Genomic DNA, 23,542 nt, shown 5'->3' with positions numbered 1-23,542 from the left:
GTGGACGTGTGCTCGGATAGTTAAACAGCAGACGTAATATGTGTTTACTTTTCACCAAAATGACATAGAACAAAGAACAAAGAAAAGTAAAGCACAGGAACAGGCCCTTCGGCCCTCCAAGCCCGTGCCGACCATGCTGCCCGACTAAACTACAATCTTCCACACTTCCTGGGTCCATATCCCGCTATTCCCATCCTATTCATGTATTTGTCAAGATGCCCCTTAAACGTCACTATCGTCCCTGCTTCCACCACCTCCTCCGGTAGCGAGTTCCAGGAACCCACTACCCTCTGTGTAAAAAACATGCCTCGTACATCAACTCTAAACCTTACCCCTCGCACCTGAAACCTATGCCTCCTAGTAATTGACCCCTCTACCCTGGGGAAAAGCCTCTGACTATCCACTCTGTCTATGCCCCTCATAATTTTGTAGGCCTCTATCAGGTCGCCCCTCAACCTCCGTCGTTCCAGTGAGAACAAACCGAGTTTATTCAACCGCTCCTCATAGCTAATGCCCTCCATACCAGGCAACATTAGCACGGTAGCATTATGGATAGCACAATTGCTTCACAGCTCCAGGGTCCCAGGTTCGATACCAGCTTGAGTCACTGTCTGTGCGGAGTCTGCACATCCTCCCCGTGTGTGCGTGGGTTTCCTCCGGGTGCTCCGGTTTCCTCCCACTGTCGAAAGATGTGCAGGTTAGGTGGATTGGCCATGATAAATTGCCCTTAGTGTCCAAAATTGCCCTTAGTATTGGGTGGGGTTACTGGGTTATGGGGATAGGGTGGAGGTGTAGCCTTGGGTAGGGTGCTCTTTCCAAGAGCCGGTGCAGACTCCATGGGCTGAATGGCCTCCTTCTGCACTGTAAATTCTATGATAATTCTGACAACTCAGAATAACCGAACATTAACCGCTAATTCTGGTGCACTTCATAACATCTGAATGCTTTATCCCAAAGTATGAGTTCTGGTAACCTCTCCCAAAGGGAAACACATACATGGCTTCCCATGAATATTCTGCTAAAGGTGAAGTGAAGCACGCTTTAAATAATTTTTAGAATATTCAGTTCCACTCACTGACAGGACCATGCATCAGTTTAGAGAAACCCCAAAGGACACAGGGGTTTACTGCCCACAACTGCTTATGTCCGTACAGCGAGTTAAATAGTGAGTTGGCTTATCTGAATCAGTCTACCAATACGCGAATGAATTAGGGACTTTTTTGTGGCACATGGCTGTGCCTATTTGGAACGGGATTATAATTGACCAAAATAATTTCATCTACTCCCAAAACAGAAAATGCTGAAAAAACTCAGCAGGTCTGGCAGCGTCTGTGGAGAGAGAAACAGAGTTCAGGGGCGAAATTCTCCCAAAACGGTGCGATGTCCGCCGACTGGAGCCCAAAACGGCACCAATCAGACGGGCATCCCGCCGCCCCAAAGGTGCGGAATGCTCCGCATCTTTGGGGGGCCGAGCCCCAACATTGAGGGGCTAGGCCGGCGCCGGAGGAATTTCCGCCCCGCCAGCTGGCGGAAACGGCCTTTGTTGCCCCGCCAGCTGGCGCGGAAATGACATCCCCGGGCGGCGCATGCGCGGGAGCGTCAGCGGCCGCTGACAGTTTCCCACGCATGAGCAGTGGAGGGAGTCTCTTCTGCCTCCGCCATGGTGGAGACCGTGGCGGAGGCGGAAGGGAAAGAGTGCCCCCACGGCACAGGCCCGCCCGCGGATCGGTGGGCCCCGATCGCGGGCCAGGCCACCGTGGGGGCACCCCCCGGGGCCAGATCGCCCCGCGCCCCCCCCCCAGGACCCTGGAGCCCGCCCACGCCGCCTTGTCCCGCCGTTCAAAAGGTGGTTTAATCCACGCCGGCGGGACAGGCAATTTATCGGCGGGACTTCGGCCCATCCGGGGGGGATCGGAGAATGACGCCCCAGGTTTTGGATCCGTTTGACTTCTTCATTGGATTGGATATTTTTATTGTCACGTGTACCAAGGTCCAGTGAAAAGTATTGTTCCGCATGCAGTTCAAACAGATCATTCCGTACATGAAAAGAAAATACATAATAGGGCAAACATAAAATACACAATGTAAATACATCAACACAGGTATCGGGTGAAGATGTGCGAAGAGGTCCAATCGGTCCATAAGAGGGTCGTTTAGGAGTCTAGTAACAGCGGGGAAGAAGCTGTTTTTGAGTCTGTTCGTGCGTGTTCTCAGACTTGTGTATATCCTGCCCGATAGAAGAAGTTGGAAGAGTGAGTAAGCCGGGTGGGAGGGATCTCCCGTCTCTCTCTGGGCAGAAGAACGTTTTGGGTCCAGGTGGCCTTTTCTGACTCTTTCAGACACGCTGACCTTTTCCAGTACTTTCTGTTTTTCTGTTCTTATTTCAGATTTACAGCATGCACAGTATTTTGTTTTTTTTTCTTTAGTGAGCAAAGAGTCTCTCAGTTTGGGCTGGATTCAAATTTGGGTCTGAGAACTGTTTTAACTCTGTGTATCTTTTTGCTATTAAACTCATCAAAGAGTGCTCACTTTCTGGGCAGTGAACTGTAACACATGTTTATCTGAAGCCTACATATATTGAGGGGTGTTGTTAATTCAGGGTGATGGTATGAATTGGGGTATATTGAATTGACTGGTAATTACAAATCTTGAAGGAGGAGTGAGAGTGGAGTCCATTCCCAAGCGAGTCCAATCCCCTTGCCCGGGGTCATTGCATATGAAGGATTCTGATGGAGGGGAGATTGTTCCTGTTCCTCCAACCCCCCAGCAGTACTGTAAAGACACTGACCTCCCCAGAAATCTTTCCCACCACCCTTTAGCTGCCGGGTTTCCCCAGGCCCAAGAAAGCAAATTCAGTCAAGGCTTCCAGGCTCATTAAAATATTTAAATTGCCATCTCGCCTCTTGGAAGCTCACCCATATTGAAACTTTCCCCACTGTCTGGGTGCACGCTGTGCTCCTGTCTCAATGCATGCATCACCCCAATTACTTTACATTCAAAACCTAACACAGGAAATGATGATAGAACCATTGAGACAGGGGTTTTGAATGTAAAGTAATTGGGGTGATGCGGGAAGAATGTTCCCCATGTTGGGGATATCCAGAAGTAGGGGTCACAGCCTAACAGCAATAAGGGGTCAGCCATTCAGGATTGAGATGAGAAAGATCTTCTGCTCTCAGAGAGGTGTGAACGTCTGGAACTCTCGACCACAGAAAGCTGCTGGGGCCAGTTCGTTGGATATATTCAAGAGGGAGTTGGGCGTGGCCCTTGCGGCTAAAGGGATCAAGGGGTATGAAGAGAAAGCGGGAGTGGGATACTGAATTTGCATGATTACCATGGTCATATTGAATGGCGGTGTAGGCTCGAGGGGCCGAATGGCCTACTCCTGCACCTATTTTCTATGTTTCTACGTAGACCGGTCCCTTAAGCTAGCAGAGCAGGTGGATACAGTGCTGAAGAAGGCTTGCCTTTAGTAGTCGAGGCATTGAGTTTAAGAGCAGGGAGGTTATGCTGGAACTGTATAAAATGCTGGTTAGGCCACAGCGAGAGTAGTGTGTGCTGTTCTGGAATCCACATTATAGGAGGGATGTGATGGCCCTGGAAAGGGTACAGATGCAGAGGAGATTTACCAGGAGGTTACCTGGGTTGGAGAGTTTTAGCTATAAATAGGGATTAGATAGACTGGGGTTCTTTTCTTTGGAGCAGAGGAGAGTGACATGATTGAGATGTATAAAATTATGAGGGGCATAGATAGGGTAGACAGGAAGAAACTTTTCTCTTTGGTGGAGGGATCAATGACCAGGGGTCACTTAAGGTAAGGGCAGGAGGTTTAGAGGGGATGTGATGAAAAAAACTTATTTACCCAGAGGATGGTGGGAGTGTCGAACTCGTTGCCTGAAAGGGTGGTGGAGGCAGAGACCCTCATAACATTTAACAAGCATTTAGATGGGCACTTGCAATGCCAAGCCATACAAGGCTATGGGCCAAGTGCTGGAAAATGGAATTAGGATAGTTAGGGGGTTGTTTTTTGACTCGGATGTGATGGGCCGAAGGGCCTTTTCTATGCTCTAGAACTCAAGATATTTCATCCTTGGCAAGTATATCCTTCCTTAGAGAAGGAGACCAAAGCTGCACACAATACTCCAGGTGAGGTCTCACCAAGGCTCTATGCAACTGCAGCAACCCTTAACTCCTGAACTCAAAATATCCATGTTGCTATGATATTAGAGATAAATGGAAGGTTCGGACATCCAACACCAGGGCAAAAAGTAGAGACTCAAGAACATGCTGCCTTCCACAGTGAGGGTAACGTGTTACTAACACACCTGACTGATGCAACGTTTTCTTAGCGCTACTTAGGGTTAAGGTAAAGATAGCAAACAACTGCCGCTGGGGAAATAAAATGCTCCTCTCCTGACGACTAGTTGCAGCCAAAAAATTATTTAGCCAGATAATAGTTTGTTTCTTTAAGCAGACCAGAACACCCATGGTGAGTAAATGGTCACAGCCCCCAGCGTCCTACCTGCAGCTTCCAAGCACAATAACTGTTGCTGCATGCAAACTATGCTGTTCGTGTATTTGCATAAAAAATTATTCCTGGAGAGGGGGAGGGCTGGTGCTAGCTTAATGGGCAGTTGCACAAAAATGGTCTGTGACATCAACTGGTGCCGTCCTTTAGTGTTCAACACGGGGAGAATATTGACCATCATTCCCACAGCAAATGTCTCCTTTTTAACAGGTCCTGCATTGTTTCCTTGGTACGGCTCACACATAAATGCATTTGCTTCTTACCGTACATGTACATGTTATGAGGTGCTTTTTCTGGATTATTCCGTTTCATTTTTTAAATGTTCCTTGTTTTTTTAAAATCCAAGGATTTTTTTCCTGCTGGAATGACTTCCCTGAGGCTGGCAAAGGTATTTCTTGAATTCATTCACGGGGAGTGGGCTTTTGTTGGCAAGGGCAGCGTTCGTTGCCCATTTCAGTTGTCCAGCTGATGTTGATGCTCCTCATCTGTCTGGAAAGGAGTTACTAACATGCTAAGAAAGTGCCAAGTTCAGCCTTTTGCCAGCGTTCCCTTGGTTTAAGCTTTGAGCCTTTTTGAATTACCCAGGAGCCTATTGTTTCCTGTTGCTTCGCCACGGCAATCCCTCAGCCAATCAGAGTCAATCTGCAAATCAATCAGCACCCTCTTCCCCTGTCGTGTAAATTGTTGCGATTGTTTAAAATTTGGCATTCTTGCATTTTTCCTGACGAGTGGAAGAAAAAGAGCTTCGGTGGCGTGTCTTTTGTTTCAGCAATAAAAATGTTTTCACTCATGTTGCCTTTGGTTCCTTTGCCAATCACTTTGTATCTGCGTGGTCTGGCTCTCAACTGTTCCATCAGCAGGAACAGTGTCCAAGGGGAGGGCCCATCCTCTGTGCCTGACTAGAAGAAGTTAAAGACAGTATTAAACTTAAAGGGAAAAGCATATGTCAGCCCAAAGATGTGTGGGAGGTCAGAAGATTGGAAAGAACATAAAGAACATCAAAGAATGAGAAAAAGTTTGATAAGGAGGGAAAATCTGGAGTACAAGAGAAAGCTAGCCAGTAATATAAAGATGGTCAGCAAGAGTTTCTAAAGATCTTGAAATAAGAAAGACGTTAACTAAGTGAGCATTGGACTTATAGAAAGTCTGGGGAATTGATAATGGAATATAGGGCTCTAGTAGATGAACTAAGCAGGTATTTTGCATCCGCCTTCACTATAGAGAGTACATATTACATCCCAGAAATAGCTGTAAATTAGGAAATGGAAGGGAGGGCGGAATTCAGGAAAATTACAATCACTAGGGAAGTGGCATTGAGCAAATTGTTGGGTCTGCCGACTGACAAATGCCCTGGTCTGGATGGACTTCACCCTAAGGTGTTGAAAGAGGTAACTAATGAGATAATTGTTACATTGGCTTTAATTTTACACAATTCCCTAGATTCCATTAGATTGATAATGGGGGCAGCACGGTAGCATTGTGGATAGCACAATTGCTTCACAGCTCCAGGGTCCCAAGTTCGATTCCGGCTTGGGTCACTGTCTGTGCGGAGTCTGCACAGCCTCCCCCTTTGTGCGTGGGTTTCCTCCGGGTGCTCCGGTTTCCTCCCACAGTGTGCAGGTTAGGTGGATTGGCCATGATAAATTGCCCTTAGTGTCCAAAATTGCCCTTAGTGTTGGGTGGGGTTACTGGGTTGTGGGGATAGGGTGGAGATGTTGACCTTGGGTAGGGTGCTCTTTCCAAGAGCCGGTGCAGACTCGATGGGCCGAATTCTATGAATAATCTATGATACAAATCTAATGTAGCCCCTTTATTCAAAACGGGAGGGAGAGAGAAGGCAGGAAACTACAGGCCAGTTAGCCCAACATCTGCCATCGGGTAAATGTCAGAAGTTGTTATTAATGATGATATAGCAGGGCACTTTGAAAAATTCAAGGCAGTCAGGCAGAGTGAACATGGTTTTTTAAATTATGTTTAACCAATTTATTGGAGTTCTTTGAGGGAGTCACAAGTGCTCAGGATAAAGGAGAACCAATAGATGTACTGTATGTAGATTTCCAGAAGGCATCTGATAAGATGCCACATCAAAGGTTATTGCGGAAAATAAAAACTCATCGTGTAGTGGGTAACATATTGACGTGGACTAAAGATTGGCCAGCTAACAGAAAACAGAGAGTTGGCATAAATGGGTCCTTTAATGGTGGGCAGGATGGGATGAGTGGTGTACCACAGGGATCTGTACTCTTTACAATTTATGTACATGACTTGTACAGATGCTGCCAGACCTGCTGAGGTTTTCCAGCATTTTCTCTTTCGATGTACATGACTTGGATGTATAGACTAAAGGGATGGTTGCTAAATTTGCTGATGACACAAAGATAGGTAGGAAAGTAAATTGTGAAGAGAACGTAAGGAGGCTGAAAAGGGACTTAGATAGGTTAAGCGAATGGACAAAAATCTGGCAAATGTAATATATTGTGGGCAAATGTGAAATTATCCATTTCAGCAGGAAGAATAAAAAGCTTATTATCAATATGGCTTCACAGCGCCAGGGTCCCAGGTTCGATTCCCCGCTGGGTCACTGTCTGTGTGGAGTCTGCACGTTCTCCCCGTGTCTGCGTGGGTTTCCTCCGGGTGCTCCGGTTTCCGCCCACAGTCCAAAGATGTGCAGGTTAGGTGGATTGGCCTTGATAAATTGCCCTTAGTGACCAAAAAGGTTAGGAGGGGTTATTGGGTTATTGGGGATAGGGTGGAAGTGTGGGCTTAAGTGGTCAGTGCAGACTCGATGGGCCGAATGGCCTCCTTCTGCACTGTATGTTCTGTGTTCTATGTTCTAAGTGGTGCGAGATTGCAGAACAGAGGATTCTGGGTGGCCTGGTGCATGAACCACAAAAGGCTAGTATACAGGTAGAGCAAGTCATTTGGAAAGGTAGTAGAATGTTGTCCTTTAATGTGAGGAGAATTGATTGCAAAAGGACTGGGCATTGGTGAGCCACATTCAGAGTATCGTCTGCAGTATTGGTCTCCTTATTTAAGGAAATATGTAAATACAGGTTTACTAGACTAATACCAGGAATAGGCGGATTGTCTTATGAGGAAAGGTTGGACAGGTTAGGTTGGTTTCCACAGAAGTTAAGAAGATTAGGCTGGCATTTGATCAAAACCTTTAAGATCCTGAGGGGTATTGACAGGGTGGAAGTGGAGAGGATTTTTCCCCTTGTGGGAGAATCGAGAACTAATGGTCACTAGTCGAAAATAAAGGGTCGCTAATTTAAGACAGATTTGAGGAGAAATCCTTTCTCCCAGAGAGCCGCGAGTCTCTGGAACTTCCTTCCTGAAAAGGCGGTGGGAGCCGAGTCTTTGAATATTTTTATGGCAGAGCTAGATAGATTCTTGATTAACAAAGGAGGTGAAAGGTTATTGGAGTCAGCAGGAATGTGGGGCGGAATTCTCTGGTATCGGCGCGATGTCCGCCGACTGGCGCCCAAAACGGCGCAAATCAGTCGGGCATCGCGCCGCCCCAAAGGTGCGGAATGCTCCGCACCTTGGGGGGGCCGAGCCCCAACCTTAAGGGGCTAGGCCCGCGCCGGACGAATTTCCGCCCCGCCAGTTGGCGGGAAAGGCCTTTGGTGCCCCGCCAGCTGGCGCAGAAATGACATCTACGGGCGGCGCATGCGCGGGAGCGTTAGCGGCCGCTGACGGCATTCCCGCGCATGCGCAGTGGAGGGAGTCTCTTCCGCCTCCGCCATGGTGGAGACCGTGGCGAAGGCGGAAGGGAAAGAGTGCCCCCACGGCACAGGCCCACCCGTGGATTGGTGGGCCCCGACCGCAGGCCAGGCCACCGTGGGGGCACCCCCCGGGGCCAGATCGCCCCGCGCCCCCCCCCAGGACCCCAGAGCCCGCCCGTGCCGCCTTGTCCCGCCGGTAAGGTAGGTGGCTTAATCTACGCCGGCGGGACAGGCATTTTAGCGGCGGGACTTTGGCCCATCCGGGCCGGAGAATCGCAGGGGGGGGGGGGACCACCAACCGGCGCGGCGCGATTCCCGCCCCCGCCGAATCTTCAGTACCAGAGAATTCGGCAACCGGCGGGGGCGGGATTCACGGCAGCCCCCAGCGATTCTCCGACCCTGCGGGGGGGAGTCGGAGAATCTCGCCCGTGGTGTTGAGGTTACAATCAGATCAGCCATGATCGTATTGACTGGCGGAACAGGCTCGAGGGGCCGAGTGGCCTACTCCTGTTCCTAATCCATAGGTTAGTATTTTCACATCACCCCTTGTGACTTTGAACAGCTCGACGAAATCTCTTCTCAACCTTCCCTTTTCGAAGGACAGCCCCTTTTCCTCCAATCTGTCAATGTAACTGAAGCCTTTCATCCCTGGGAACATTCTGATCTTACTGAATGGTGAAGAGGCTTGAGGGGTGAATGTCTTGCTCCTAATTTGCATGTTCGTATGTTACTAGTTAACATTTCTTTTCCTTTCTCCCTCTTCTAGACTGGAACTAACTCTTCTCAAACTCCAGCTTATGTCCAAATGTCAGGTAAGTGTAATGTTCTGCCAATTATTCCCATGGAACCACAGCCAGAACAAAGAATTTTAACAGACTCGTGCATCTTACTTCTGTGCTTCCTCACTTCATGACTAAAACTTCACACAAACTAAACAAAATACATTAGGCAAGTGTCATGCGGCAGTGCAGAAGATTAATACAGTGCAGGAGGAGGCCATTCGGCCCAATCAGGCCTGCACCGACCCTCTGAAAGAGCACTCCGCCCAAGCCCACTCCCCCACCCTATCCCCATAACACCCTAACTTAACCCGCACATCTTTGAGACACTAAGGGGCAATTGATCATGGCCAATCCAGCTAACCTGCACATCTATGCGACTGTGGGAGGAAACCGGAGCACCCGGAGGAAATCCATGCAGACACGGGGGGAGCATGCAAACTCCACCACAGACAGTAATCCGAGGTTCAAATTGAACCCGGGTCCCTGGCGCTGTGGGGCAGCCGTGCTAACCACTCCTCCGCCTTTGTCACGTCTATTGATACTTGAGATTCTGCATGGTATTATCTCAAACTGGATCATTTTAACTTTAAGGTATTACAGGCCAAATACTATAGCCAACTCTGGTAACAGAGGGCAGGTTTCTCCAGCCTCGTCCGCCCCGCGAGCCGATGTTATATCGACGGCAGATCAGTTCTGGGGTGCTCTACCCGGTGAAACTATAGGTGACTTATGAAGACCGGGAATATTATTTTGAGACCCCAGAAGTGGTCATTGCCATCGAGTGGGACATGGGACAGTTTTTAGACAAACTGGAGTTTCCACAGTTGGAGGAAGAGAAGAGGCAGGCACTAAAGGAGCCCTTGGGGCTCAGGGAGGTATTGGACACTATAACGGGTATGTCGTGGGGAAGGCCCTGGGGCCAATGGTTACCCGGCGGAATTCTATAAGGAGTTTGCGACGGATCTGGCACCACATCTTTTGAGGCCGTTTAAGGAGGCATTGGAGAAGGGGGAGCAGCCAGAAATGATGACGCAGACAACAATCACATTAATACCAAAGAAGGGGAAGGACCTGGGTTGTTGTGGATGTCGGTTGTGTAGGCCCATATCGCTGTCAAATACCGATGGAAAGTGCTGGCTAAGTTGGTGGCGGGAGGGATGGAAGGTTGTGTCCCGGGGGTGGTTGCGGAGGATGAAACAGGTTTCATAAAGGGAAGACAGCTTTCTAGTAATATAAGGAGGCTGTTAAACATGGCCATGACCCCGTTGAGAGCTTAGGTACCAGAGTTAGTGGTGTCCATGGACGTGGAGAAGTCATTTGACCGGGTGGAGTGGCGGTACCTGTTTGAGGTCCTGGGAAGGGACAGGTTTGGGCCAACGTTTGTGGCATAGGTGCGCCTGTTATATGTGGCAAGTGTGCGGGCCAATGACCTGGGCTCACAAAACTTTGAACTGTACAGAGGAACAAGGCAGGGGTGCTCACTGTCGCCACTGTTGTTTGCACTGGCATAGAGCCTCTGGCAATGGCTCTCAAGGGGTCGGCAGAGTGACAAGGGTTTACGAGGGGACGAAGGGAGCATCGGGTATCCCTATACATGGACGACCTACTGTTGTATGTTTCGGATCCGCTGGAGTGCATGGGGAGGATCACGGGTCTGTTGGGAAGTTTGGGGTGTTCTTGGGATATAAGCTAAATGTAGGGAAAAGTGAAGTATTCCCGGTGAACAAATTGGGTCGATGAGCCAATCTAGGGGCTTGCCATTCAAGGTGGCTAGAGACGGAGTGGGTTCTTCCAGGGCGTGGCAGACGAGTGTGAGAAGTGCGGGCCGGGACTAACGCATCACGCACATATGTTCTGGGCCTGTGAAAAGTTGGACAGATTCTCGGCGGGAGTGTTCGCGGCGCTGACAAAGATAGTGGGGGAAGAGGTTGAGCCGGACTCTTTGGTGGCGATATTCGGGATATCGGTGAAGCCGGAGCTGGTGGAGGGGAGGAAGGCCGAAGTTGTGGCATTCGCCTCTCTGATTGCTCAGCGATGAATTCTGTTATCGTGGCGATCAGCAATGCCGCCGGGGGGTAGCGGTCTGGCTGGGGGACTTATATGACTTTCCTCAGCTGAGAAAGGTCAAATACGATTTAAGGGGTTCAGCGGAGGGCATCGAGGCGAGGGGGGATGTTCGTGGCTGTGTTTGAGGAGTTGTTCGTCATGGGGGGGGGGGGGGGGGGGGTGAAAAAGGGAAAATCTGTACAAACTCTGTATAGTTGTGTGTTGGGAGTTTGCTCCCCAAATTGTATATGCTTTGTAACCTTTCATATAAGTTTGGAATAAAATAATTTTTTTTAAAGAGGGAAGGAAATCAGCCGACCTTACCTGGTCTGGCCGACATGTGACCCCAGGCTCACAGCAATGTGGGTGACTCTCAAATGCCCTCTGAAATGGAGGACAGTTGGGGGCGGACAACAATTGCTGGCCCAGCCAGCGACACTCACGCCCTGTAAAACATTTATGAAGAGGTAAACATTCGTCCCACTTGTGTTGTCTGACATTGGGGATGGTTTGGCATCGTTGGATTGATTTGTGAAAGCCTATTCCTCTCTCCAATGTAACAAAAATTCTCCAGTTCCTTTAATAAAAAGTACGACCAGATGCTAAAATAGCATTGAAATACAATTTTTAAAAAATCTTCAGGGCATTATTTAGCAAGGTCTATTTCTGTAGTTCTACGTATTTATCTGCTTAATACCTGTAGGGCAGGATTCAGTATGCGAATATGCACAGAGCTTTAAACCCGCTACTGAATGTGTGCATTTTTAACAATACCTTATGCAATTACCCGAGGTTGATTTCTACTCACACACTTTACCCAATGGAGGGAGGGTGGCGTGCCTCTGGGGGGAAAAACACAACAGATCAATCAACTTACTGCAAAAGTTCATCAATTTTGTTTCCAATTTCCACCCCTCTCTCACATTTGCCTGGTCCACCTCCAACACTTCCCTTCTCTTCATTGACTTCCCGGTCTGTATTTTTGGAGATAGACTGCTTACCAATATTCATTACTAGCCACCAACTTCCACAGCTACCTCGACTACACTTCCTCGCTTCCTGCAAGGAGTCCATTCCATTGTTCCAGTTTCTCCGTCCCTGTCACTCAAGTCTGATCACAATCTTACACAACGGTGATTCCAGCTGGTCTTCCTTTTTCCTGAAACAAGGATTTCCCCACACAATGTGGTTGACAGGGCTCTCAATCATGTCTGACCCTTTTCTCACACTTCCGCCCTCACCCCTTCCTCTCCTACCCATAGGGTTTCCCTTGTCCTCACTTTACATCCTCTACCATTTCTGCAACATCCAGCGAGGTGCCACAGCCAGACACACCTTCCCCTTCGCTTCCCTGTCAGCATTCCCTCCGTGACCTCCTGGTCCACTCTTCAATCACCCCCAACATCTCAAATCCTTCCCTCGGCACCTTCCCATGCAATACATCCTTTCTCCTCGGCATGGGGCTCGGGCGGCAGGGTAGCACAGTGGATAGCAATGTTGCTTCACAGTTTCAGGGTCCCAGGTTCAATTCCCAGCTTGGGCCACTGTCTGTGCGCAGTCTGCACGTTCTCCCGGAGTCTGCGTGGGTTTCCTCCGGGTGCTCCGGTTTCCTCCCACAGTCCAAAGATGTGCAGGTTGGGTGGATTGGCCATGCTAAATTGCCCTTATGTCCAAAAAGGTTAGCCGGGATTACTGGGTTGAGGGGATAGGATAGAGGTGTGGGTTTGAGTAGGGTGCACTTTTGATGGGCCAAATGGACTCCTTCTGCACTGTAAATTCTATGATTCTATATGCAGCCTCACTGTGCGAGGCCCCAAACACTCCTTCTGGGTGAAGCTGTGATTTGCTTTTCCACATTTCAAGCTATTCTACTGTGTTTGCTGCTCACAATGCGGTCTCCTCTATATTGTGGAGACCAAGCACAGACTGGGTGACCACTTACTGAACACCTCCGTTCAGTCCACAAGTGATGACCCTGACCTTCCGGTCGCTTGCCATTTCAATTCGCCATTTTGCCCCAAAAACACTTTTGTGTCCTTGGGCTGCTGCAGTGTTCCAGTGAAGCCCAGCGGAAACTGTAGAAACAACACCTCATTTTCCAATTAGAAATTTACTGCCTTCTGGACTCCATTTTAATTTTTTAATCCCCCCAAGTGTCAGTTTGCATCTTGTTTTCATGTTTTTTCCTTTCTTCTGCTATTAACACCTACTCTGGACTAATGCTTTGTTTCTGTACCAATCCCTGTCTTTGCCTTTTGTTCTACTCCCCTCTTTTGCAACTGCATAAAACCAATCACATCCCTACCTCTCTTCACTACTGGACTTGAAACGTTAACTCTGTTTATCTTTCACCTGATGAAGGAGGTACGCTCCAAAACCTAGGGCCAGGATTCTCCCCTACCCGGCGGGGCGGGGGGCCCTGGCGGGATGGAGTGGCGTGAACCACTAGGCCCGCCTAGACGGCGGGAAAGGGGTTTGGCGCCATGCCAACCGGTGCCGAAGGGCCTCCGCCAGCCGGCGCGATTTGGCGCATGCGCAGGAGCGCCAGCGCGTGCTGGCTTCATCCCCGCGCTTGCGCAGAGGGCTTCGCCTCCGCACCGGGAATGGCGGACCGGTACAGCCTCCGGTGCGGAAGGATAAAGTGCCCCCACGGCACAGGCCCGCCCGCGGGTCGGTGGGCCCCGATCGCGGGCCAGGCCACCTCCCGGGGCCAGATCCCCCCGCGCCTACCCAAGAACCCCGGAGCCTGCCCGCGGAGCCGGGTCCCGCTGGTAAGGACCTACTCTAATTTACACCGGCAGGACTGGCAAAAGATGGGCGGGACTTTGGCCCATCGCGGGCCAGAGAATTTGGGCAGCCCCGCGGCCCATTGAGTCGCGCCGGAACCCGCCATTCTCCGAGGCGGGCCGCGCGGCGTGATTTTTGGCGGGCCGGAGAATTAGGAGGACGGCGGGGGCGGGATTCACGCCGACCTCCGCCGATTCTCCGACCCGGCGGGGGGTGGGAGAATCCCGCCCCGTGTGTTTCAAAACACAGCTGCTGGACTTCAACCTGGTGTTATACGTCCTCTTACTGTGCTCACCCCAGTCCAACCGACCGGCATCTACACATCATGGCCACAGATGTTACCAGACCTGCTGAGTTTTTCTAGCACTTTCTGCCTTTATTTCAAATTTTCTTCATTCTGCTTTTATTTAGATCAATCGATTTTGGTCTTTCTCCGTAGAACTCAGACTAAAGGAGCAGTAATGTACGAGGGTCCGATCAAGATGACTTTAGCAAACACGCATGTAGAGAATGGTCTCTTCTTTTTCTAATTAAGGGGCAATTTAGCGTGGCCAATCCACCTACCCTGCACATCTTTGGGTTGTGGGAGCGAGACCCACGCAGATATCGGGAGAAAGTGCAAATTCCACACGGACGGGGACCCGGGGCCGGGATCAAACCCGGGTCCTCAGTGAAGCAGCAGTGCTAACCCCTGCGCCTGAGAGAATGGTGTTTTGCTGCAGAATGTTCCTTAAGCTGTACACGACACCTGACCTTGATGCATTCGGTAGAGAAATAGTATCGGGTCATAGAACCTTCCAGCACAGATGGAGCTTCCTCCAGAGACAAGTCTGATTGTGCGGTGTACTGGAAGGTAGAAATTGTTACCTTCCAGTGCCAGTCCTTTCAGGATTAAAATGGGTGCTAAACAGACCAATTTAGAAGTATGGGTTGGACTGTGCCTGATTTGCTGAGGAATTGGTTGCACTCCTAAAAGTGTGGCCCCATTTTTAGCCGAAACAGACATTAATCACCTTGAATGGAACATAAGACCATAAGACACAGGAGCAGAATTTAGACCACTCGGCCCATCGAGTCTACTCCGCCATTCAACCAAGGCTGATATTTTTCCCATCCCCATTCTCCTGCCTTCTCCCTGGGTCTACTCCTGAGAATAGACAATTCGACCCCTTGACCCTGCCTTGCTATCCCATTAGATCATGGTTGCACTTTTAGGTTAACTGCACATTCCCAACCGCTGCCCATTGTCCTTCATTCCCGCTGCCCATTGTCCTTCATTCCCGCTGCCCATAGTCCTTCATTCCCGCTGCTCATTGTCCTTCATTCCCGCTGCCCATTGTCCTTCATTCCCGCTGCCCATAGTCTTTCATTCCCGCTGCCCATTGTCCTTCATTCCCGCTGCCCATTGTCCTTCATTCCCGCTGCCCATTGTCCTTCATTCCCGCTGCCCATTGTCCTTCATTCCCGCTGCCCAATGTCCTTCATTCTCGCTGCCCATAGTCCTTCATTCCCGCTGCCCATAGTCCTTCATTCCCGCTGCCCATAGTCCTTCATTCCCACTGTCCATAGTCCTTCATTCCCGCTGCCCATTGTCCTTCATTCCCGCTGCCCATTGTCCTTCATTCCCGCTGCCCATTGTCCTTCATTCCCGCTGCCCATAGTCCTTCATTCCCGCTGCCCATTGTCCTTCATTCCCGCTGCCCATAGTCTTTCATTCCCGCTGCCCATAGTCCTTCATTCCCGCTGCCCATTGTCCTTCATTCCCGCTGCCCAATGTCCTTCATTCTCGCTGCCCATAGTCCTTCATTCCCGCTGCCCATTGTCCTTCATTCCCACTGCCCATTGTCCTTCATTCCCGCTGCCCAATGTCCTTCATTCCCGCTGCCCATAGTCCTTCATTCCCGCTGCCCATAGTCCTTCATTCCCGCTGCCCATAGTCCTTCATTCCCGCTGTCCATAGTCCTTCATTCCCGCTGCCCATTGTCCTTCATTCCCGCTGCCCATTGTCCTTCATTCCCGCTGCCCATAGTCCTTCATTCCCGCTGCCCATTGTCCTTCATTCCCGCTGCCCATAGTCTTTCATTCCCGCTGCCCATTGTCCTTCATTCCCGCTGCCCATAGTCTTTCATTCCCGCTGCCCATTGTCCTTCATTCCCGCTGCCCATTGTCCTTCATTCCCGCTGCCCATTGTCCTTCATTCCCGCTGCCCATTGTCCTTCATTCCCGCTGCCCATTGTCCTTCATTCCCGCTGCCCATTGTCCTTCATTCCCACTGCCCATTGTCCTTCATTCCCGCTGCCCAATGTGCTTCATTCCCGCTGCCTATAGTCCTTCATTCCCGCTGCCCAATGTCATTCATTCCCGCTGCCCATAGTCCTTCATTCCCGCTGCCCATTGTCCTTCATTCCCGCTGCCCATTGTCCTTCATTCCCGTTGCCCAATGTCCTTCATTCCCGCTGCCCATTGTCCTTCATTCCCACTGCCCAATGTCCTTCATTCCCGCTGCCCATTGTCCTTCATTCCCGCTGCCCAATGTCCTTCATTCCCGCTGCCCAATGTCCTTCATTCCCGCTGCCCAATGTCCTTCATTCCCGCTGCCCATTGTCCTTCATTCCCGCTGCCCATAGTCCTTCATTCCCGCTGCCCATTGTCCTTCATTCCCGCTGCCCATTATTCCCGCTGCCCATTGTCCTTCATTCCCGCTGCCCATTGTCCTTCATTCCCGCTGCCCATTATTCCCGCTGCCCATTGTCCTTCATTCCCGCTGCCCATTGTCCTTCATTCCCACTGCCCATTATCCTTCATTCCAGTCATGCCCAAAAATCTATTGATCTCTGTCTCAAATATACTCAATGTCCGAGCATTCACAGCTCTCTGGAGTAGGGAATTCCAAAGAATCACAGTCATCTTGAAGAACCTTCACGGCATCTTGGTCCTAGATGGACGACCTTATATCCTGAAACTGTGACCCCTGAGTCTGAACTCTCTTGCCTCCCGGCATCTACCCTGTCTGGCAGTTTAAGAATTGTAGATGTTTTAATGAGAATCTGTTACGGAGAGGCATATATGCCTGTTGAACAGTCCTTTTTCAAAATGAGATCCCAAAGTGAAGGAAGGCATTGTGCTCATTCATCAGCCACCTCTGCAGGCACTAACACAGTGTAGGTTTGAGAATTAAAAATATTAAATAAAAATAATTCCTGTGGCATTGGGAGTGTTGGTTGGGGGGGGGGGGGGGGAGGGGGGGCGATTGCGGTTTGAAGGCAAAATGGCTTCCTGAATCCACAGGCCGTGTGATTGATCATCTCGCCCCCGCTGGAATAAGCTCAAGCGTGTCCCTTTGTAGGACCTACCTCAGGATCTCGGGCTGGTGAGCTCCGGAATTATTGTTCCCTATTAGAGTGAGCTGCCGATGGAGTCAGCTCGCCCCAATTATTCAGCCGAGGCCCGGTGGTAAGGTTGGCAACGCACTCGGATTGGCTTGGAGTCTCCAGGACTTGAAGGTCAATCTCCAGGACTCAGCATGTGCAACCCTGGAGAAAATTAATGAGCACATGAAAAAAAGGTTTTTGTTTGTAATTTTCTTTGATCATTTCCCTTTACCATATATAAAAGAAAATTGAAAACGGAGAAAAAACGGGCAATTTGGCTGAAAGTCAGACATCATCTAATTTGCTTTCCAATCGGTGACTATAGAATTTGCAGTGCAGAAGGAGGCCATTCGGCCCATCGAGTCTGCAACGGCTCTTGGAAAGAGCACCCTTCCCAACCACACACCTCCACCCTATCCCCATAACCCAGTTACCCCACCCAACACTAAGGGCAATGTTGGACACTAAGGGCAATTTCGCATGGTCAATCCACCTAACCTGCACCTCTTTGGACTGTGGGAGGAAACCGGAGCACCCGGAGGAAACCCACGCAGACACGGGGAGGACGTGCAGATTCTGCACAGACAGTGACCCAAGCCGGGAATCGAACCTGGGACCCTGGAGCTGTGAAGCAATTGTGCTAACCACTGTGCTACCATACAGGAAGGCTGTTCGTCACAAGGGTGGATGTGTTGGCCAACTAATGGCTGGAGCGTGACGCTAGGTCATTACCTCCAGTAATACATTTAATCACAGTTGGCAAGTCTACGAGGGGACCAATTTATTTTGCTTATTCACAAATTCTCCAAATTGTTACAGTGCAGAAGGAGGCCATTTGGCCCATTGTGCGCGCACCAGCTCTCCAGAAGAACATCATGACTTAGTGCCAATTTCCCTGCCTTTTCCCCGTTGCCCCGCACATTGTCTCTATTCAAGTAATAATCTAATGCCCTCTTGAATGTCTCGACTGAACCCGCCGCCACCACACTTTCACGCAGCACATTCCAGACCCCAACCACTCGCTGTGCGAAAAAGATTTTTCTCACGTCACATTTGCTTCTTTTGCAAATCATTTTAGATCTGTGCCCTCTCGCTCTTGGATCCTTTTACGAGTGGAACAGTTTCTCCCTGTCTGCTCTGTCCACTCCCTCATGATTTTGAACATCGTGATCATATCTCCTCTCTGCCTTCCCTTCTCCAAGGAGAGCAGTCCCAACCTCTCCAATCTGTCTTTATAACTGAAATTCCTCACCCTGGAATCACTCTTGTAAACCTCTTCTGCTCTCTCCCCAATGCGGTCACATCCTTCCCATAGTGTGGTGCCCAGAACTGTACACAGCTGAGGTCTAACTAGTGCCTTGTCTAAGTTCAGCATAGCCTCCTTGTTCTTCTACCCAATACCCCTGTTAATAACGCCCAGAATACTAAATGCTTTATTGACTGCTCTCCACCTGTCTCTGCACATATACACCCAGGTCTCTCTGCTCCTGTTTACTCTGCTTCTTTTGTGCACCATCACTGACACAGCATCAAATGAAAGCCTGGAAACAGATCAAGACTAATATTTACCCCTATGCTCAGCATCTAGGGACAGTGCTTATTTGTGTTTTTAGTTTGACTAAAAGGTTTTAGGCAAGACGGACAGCATGGTCGGTGCAGGCTTTGAACAAAGAACAAGAAAAGTACAGCACAGGAACAGGCCCTTCGGCCCTCCAAGCCCGTCACGACGATGGTGCCAGACTAAACTACAATCTTCTACACTTCCTGGGTCCGTATCCCTCTATTCCCATCCTATTCATGTATTTGTCAAGATGCCCCTTAAACGTCACTATCGTCCCTGCCTCCACCACCTCCTCCGGCAGGGTGTTCCAGGCACCCACTACCCTCTGTGTAAAAAAACTTGCCTCGTACATCTACTCTAAACCTTGCCCCTCTCACCTTAAACCTATGCCCCCTAGTAATTGACCCCTCTACCCTGGGGAAAAGCCTCTGACTATCCACTCTGTCTATGCCCCTCATAATTTTGTAGACCTCTATCAGGTCGCCCCTCAACCTCCGTCGTTCCAGTGAGAACAAACTGAGTTTATTCAACCGCTCCTCATAGCTAATGCCCTCCATACCAGGCAACATTAGCACGGTAGCATTATGGATAGCACAATTGCTTCACAGCTCCAGGGTCCCAGGTTCGATACCAGCTTGAGTCACTGTCTGTGCGGAGTCTGCACATCCTCCCAGTGTGTGCGTGGGTTTCCTCCGGGTGCTCCGGTTTCCTCCCACTGTCGAAAGATGTGCAGGTTATCGTCCCTGCCTCCACCACCTCCTCCGGCAGCGTGTCCCAGGTACCCACTACCCTCTGTGTAAAAAAACTTGCCTCGTACATCTACTCTAAACCTTGCCCCTCTCACCTTAAACCTATGCCCCCTAGTAATTGACCCCTCTACCCTGGGGAAAAGCCTCTGACTATCCACTCTGTCTATGCCCCTCATAATTTTGTAGACCTCTATCAGGTCGCCCCTCAACCTCCGTCGTTCCAGTGAGAACAAACCTTGTTTATTCAACCGCTCCTCATAGCTAATGCCCTCCATACCAGGGCCGAAGGGCCTGTTCCTGTACTTTCTTTGTTCTTTGGGGGAGTTTGCTGGGTTACAGGGATAGGGTGGAGGTGTGGGCTTGGGTAGGGCACTCTTTCCAAGGGCCGGTGCAGACCCGATGGGGCAAATGGCCCCCTCCAGCACTGTAAATTCTACGACTGATGAAAACTAAACAACTTTAATTCCCTAAAATGGCCAAAATAAAAAGATAAAAATGAGCATTTGAGTACTACTGCAAGTTTTGATTCCCTTAACTGATGGTTCGTACACCCAGTGACCCCCCCCCCCCCCCCCATGGATCCCTGTAAAGTGTAATTCCCGTAAGCCGGTTGTCTAGTGATTATTCATTGTAAATTTGATGGGCTGAGCTTCAATGAGTGATTTATACGATCTGAAGAGAAACCAGAGTGCACTGCTTCAGTGAGTGATAACACACCTCCTTTTCTTTTTGAATAGGTTCCCACGTAATACCGAGTTACTACGGCGTCCGAAGGCCTTACCTGTCAGATTTGGAGCTGTCACATTGTCAGCCGTCCAAGCAGTACACAGCAGACGTATACTCATCTTCCCTGGGTGGGAAGTCCCTTGGCTGTGACCCACCAGGAGTCTCTGGGTATCAATCCCTGTTTGACCCGTACCTTGGAGAACCATTCGGAGATTACCGCGCATCGACATTCTCATCCGGAGCAAATTCCATTTTCACACCCCAGGTTCCCCCACCTCTCATCCCTTCCTTTCCCAACGAGTCATCACATTTTCTGCTGGTAGGTAATTATTTACTTTTGCCGATTGATAGTGGCTGATGTAAACTGATAAGCATTGAGGCATTTGGACTGAGTAGCTTATGGTTGGGAAATTCAGGCTAGAAACTGCAATGCCACATTACGCATTTGAACACCTTGCACAACCTGGAGACCCCTGCTTCTGAAACCAGGTAAGAAGTCTTACAGCACCAGGTTAAAGTCCTCAGGTCCACAGGTCCTCAGGTCCACATCATCATCTGAAACCAGGGCACGACCCCTACCCACTCAAAACCCACTCCTTGTCCAGAGTTAAAATTGAGCCCCGAAGAATTCACTCAGTGTTACTGAATTTCAGGAATTCCGGCAGCAAAGTGGTAAACAACAACAGCATTAACTTATATGTTTAAGGTGCATTTAAGGTAACTAAACATCCCAAGGTGTTTCATGAGAGCACAATGAAGCAAAGTATGACACCGCGTCACATCAGGAGATTTTGGCCTGAATTCTTGCGGAGCCAGGCCTACTTTGAAAGCCTGTTAAAATGACACGGTTCTGGGATTCCTGCTCCCATTCCTGGCGTTGGCCAGTTTCGCTGTCAAGTGTTCAGGGTGCGGGTAACAGATTCACACATTGCATTCACAGCCTGGTCAGTTCGATTGTGGGGTAAACATCTCATAGCTGTCACAGCCCTGCTCCCTTTTCACCCTCTCACAATGTTCTTGCACTCTGGCCAGCCGCTCAGCGGAGTCGTGAACCATAGTCTGGATTCTGGGGCCTTTCGAAGGGTAAATTTAAAAGCTCTTACCCACGCTCCCTCATGCATCTCCCCTCATATCTCCCATGCCCCTGCCAAGCCTCATACACACATTCAGTTTGGGAGAATCCACTAAATTCTGATAGGCTCAGGATTGTTTAGTTAAAGTGGTTAATTAATGAGTTTAATTGCCTTCTCGCCATGAATGGTTGGGATTCTTGCATTCGGCCCTTTCCGACCCCAACTTAATTGGGGACGGTGTTCCCGATGTTAGAAATCTGATCCAATTCCTCTTACCTGATTCCTCCGACCCTCACGGCCAATGCCCACTCCAATGGACTCCGTGAAACCAACCCTGAGTTCCTTAGTTTAATTTGTAACAGAAAGTAAGAATGGCTGTAACAGTTTTCTCGACATGTGCAGTAAATGTGAGGACGGACCTGCCTGAAGAATCGTTAACAACCCCAGGCAAAACTACTCATCAGACATGCAGTTCCTCTTTCAACATAACCTACGCAGCTACAAGCATTAAAATATTTGGCAGGCGCGAATCTGTCTTTGCTCCTATTTGTAGAAACAGCGTAACATCTTGGTGACTTTGTACCCAAGAGTCCACAACACGCACAGAGAGCTACGCACCTGTTCACAGTACAGCACCCAGCGGAGATATTCAAATATTTGCCTGAAATATATTATTCTTTGCCAAGATGATCTTGCTCGTCCTGCTTTGAGTGATCAGGTGGATAGCGTTTGGTGCAGAGTCGCTACTGAAGACAGAAGCAACGCTAAGAGAATAACTGTGCCCGTGTCGTTAACAGTTGAGAAAACTTACGCAACTGGGGCTGCACAGAATTTAGAAGCACGGAGAGAGGCCATTTGGTCCAGCTAGTCTCTTCCAGTGTTTATGCTCTCCACGAGCCTCCTCCCACTCCTCTCTCCCCTTTTGGGTAGCACAGTGGTTAGCAGAGTTGCTTCATAGCTCCAGGTTCAATTCCGGCCTCGGGTGACTGTGCGGAGTCTGCACGTTCTCCCCGTGTCTGCGTGGGTTTCCTCCGGGTGCTCCGGTTTCCTCCCACAGTCCAAAGATGGGCAGGTTAGGTGGATTGGCCGTGATAAATTGCCCTTAGTGTCCACAAAATGTTAAGTGGGGGTTGCTGGGTTAGGGTAGATGCGTGGGCTTCAGTGAGGTGCTCTTTCCAAGGGGCGGTGCAGACTCGATGGGCCGAATGGCCTCCTTCTGCATTGAAAATTCTATGATGATTCTATGATTCTCTAAACCTATAGGGAGCAGGAGCCTGAATAATTTTCCCTCTCCCTGCCCCAAGCACAATTGCCCCCCACTACAGTGGGCGCAATTTAATGGAAAGGTTTCTAAGTGTGGTAGTGAGCAGGAACTGCCGTGAGCTTCCAGGCACTCGATCAGCCGACGCCGTCACCGGTATCAAACACTAATTGGTCCACTTAAATGATGGTGCCGCCGGCTGATTCGTGGGGACCGTGCCCGGCAGCTCCCTGCCAATAATAATAATCTTTATTATCACAAGTAAGCTTACATTAACACTGAAATGAAATTACTGTGAAAATCCCTTCATCGCCACACTCCGGCGCCTGTTCGGGTACACTGAGGGAGAATTCAAAATGTCCAATTCACCTAACAAGCACGTCTTTCGGGGCTTGTGGGGGGAAACCGGAGCACCCGGAGGAAACCCACGCAGACAGGGGGAGAACGTGCAGACTCCGCACAGACAGTGACCCAAGCCGGGAATCGAACCTGGGACCCTGCAGCTGTGAAGCAACAGTGATAACCACTGTGCTACGGTGCTGCCCGTGCTGCCAATAAGGGGAAACAGCACTTTAACCGATCCCGCAGAGCAAACCCCACACAGATCGCAGCCATGCCACCAAGGAGACCAGCCCCATGGTTCGGGGCCGCCGGCCTGACCAGATTGTTGGACGTGGTTGAGTCCAGACCGGATGGCCTGGCCCCTCTGAGTGGCTTGGAGGGTCAGCCACAAGGCAGCCAGTGTGGCCTAGGAGGAAGTGACAGCGGCCGTCAGCTCGGGGAGCATCCCCAGGAGGGACGGCACCCAGTGCCGTAAGAGGCTCAACGACCTCCGCCGGCCCACGCGGTGGGGCGGGGTCCTGCACATGGGTCGCCGCCTCGAACCTCTGTCGACGCTCCTGCCACACCCTCTCCAGCGTGAGGCAGCCT

At 50.1% G+C, this 23,542-nt stretch overlaps 1 protein-coding gene and 1 long non-coding RNA gene across 4 annotated transcripts in view; one reads left to right on the top strand and one right to left on the bottom strand.

Moving 5' to 3' along the window:
- Positions 1 to 23,542, top strand: part of pou2af2 (POU class 2 homeobox associating factor 2) — a 90,573-nt gene that overhangs the window by 53,433 nt on the left and 13,598 nt on the right. The window contains exons 3-4 of the mRNA XM_072486529.1: positions 9,023 to 9,068; positions 20,290 to 20,597. Coding sequence (XP_072342630.1) covers positions 9,023 to 9,068; positions 20,290 to 20,597 — 354 coding nt within the window. The remainder of the gene's footprint in view (positions 1 to 9,022; positions 9,069 to 20,289; positions 20,598 to 23,542) is intronic.
- LOC140398182 (uncharacterized) lies at positions 1,949 to 22,165 on the bottom strand. 3 transcript variants are annotated; one of them, XR_011937432.1, is made up of 4 exons: positions 21,970 to 22,165; positions 17,225 to 17,404; positions 11,409 to 11,530; positions 1,949 to 5,427 (listed from the first exon to the last, which is right to left on the bottom strand). It is a non-coding gene; the product is annotated as an uncharacterized lncRNA (long non-coding RNA). The 3 variants fall into 3 exon arrangements; XR_011937433.1 differs by lacking the exon at positions 21,970 to 22,165 and adding an exon at positions 21,628 to 21,821; XR_011937431.1 differs by lacking the exon at positions 21,970 to 22,165 and adding an exon at positions 20,334 to 20,540.

This window comes from Scyliorhinus torazame, chromosome 21 (assembly GCF_047496885.1).
Source record: "Scyliorhinus torazame isolate Kashiwa2021f chromosome 21, sScyTor2.1, whole genome shotgun sequence".
Classification (NCBI taxonomy): domain Eukaryota; kingdom Metazoa; phylum Chordata; class Chondrichthyes; order Carcharhiniformes; family Scyliorhinidae; genus Scyliorhinus; species Scyliorhinus torazame.
Note: the sequence above shows the minus strand (reverse complement) of the source record. Positions and strands in the feature narration are given on the sequence as shown.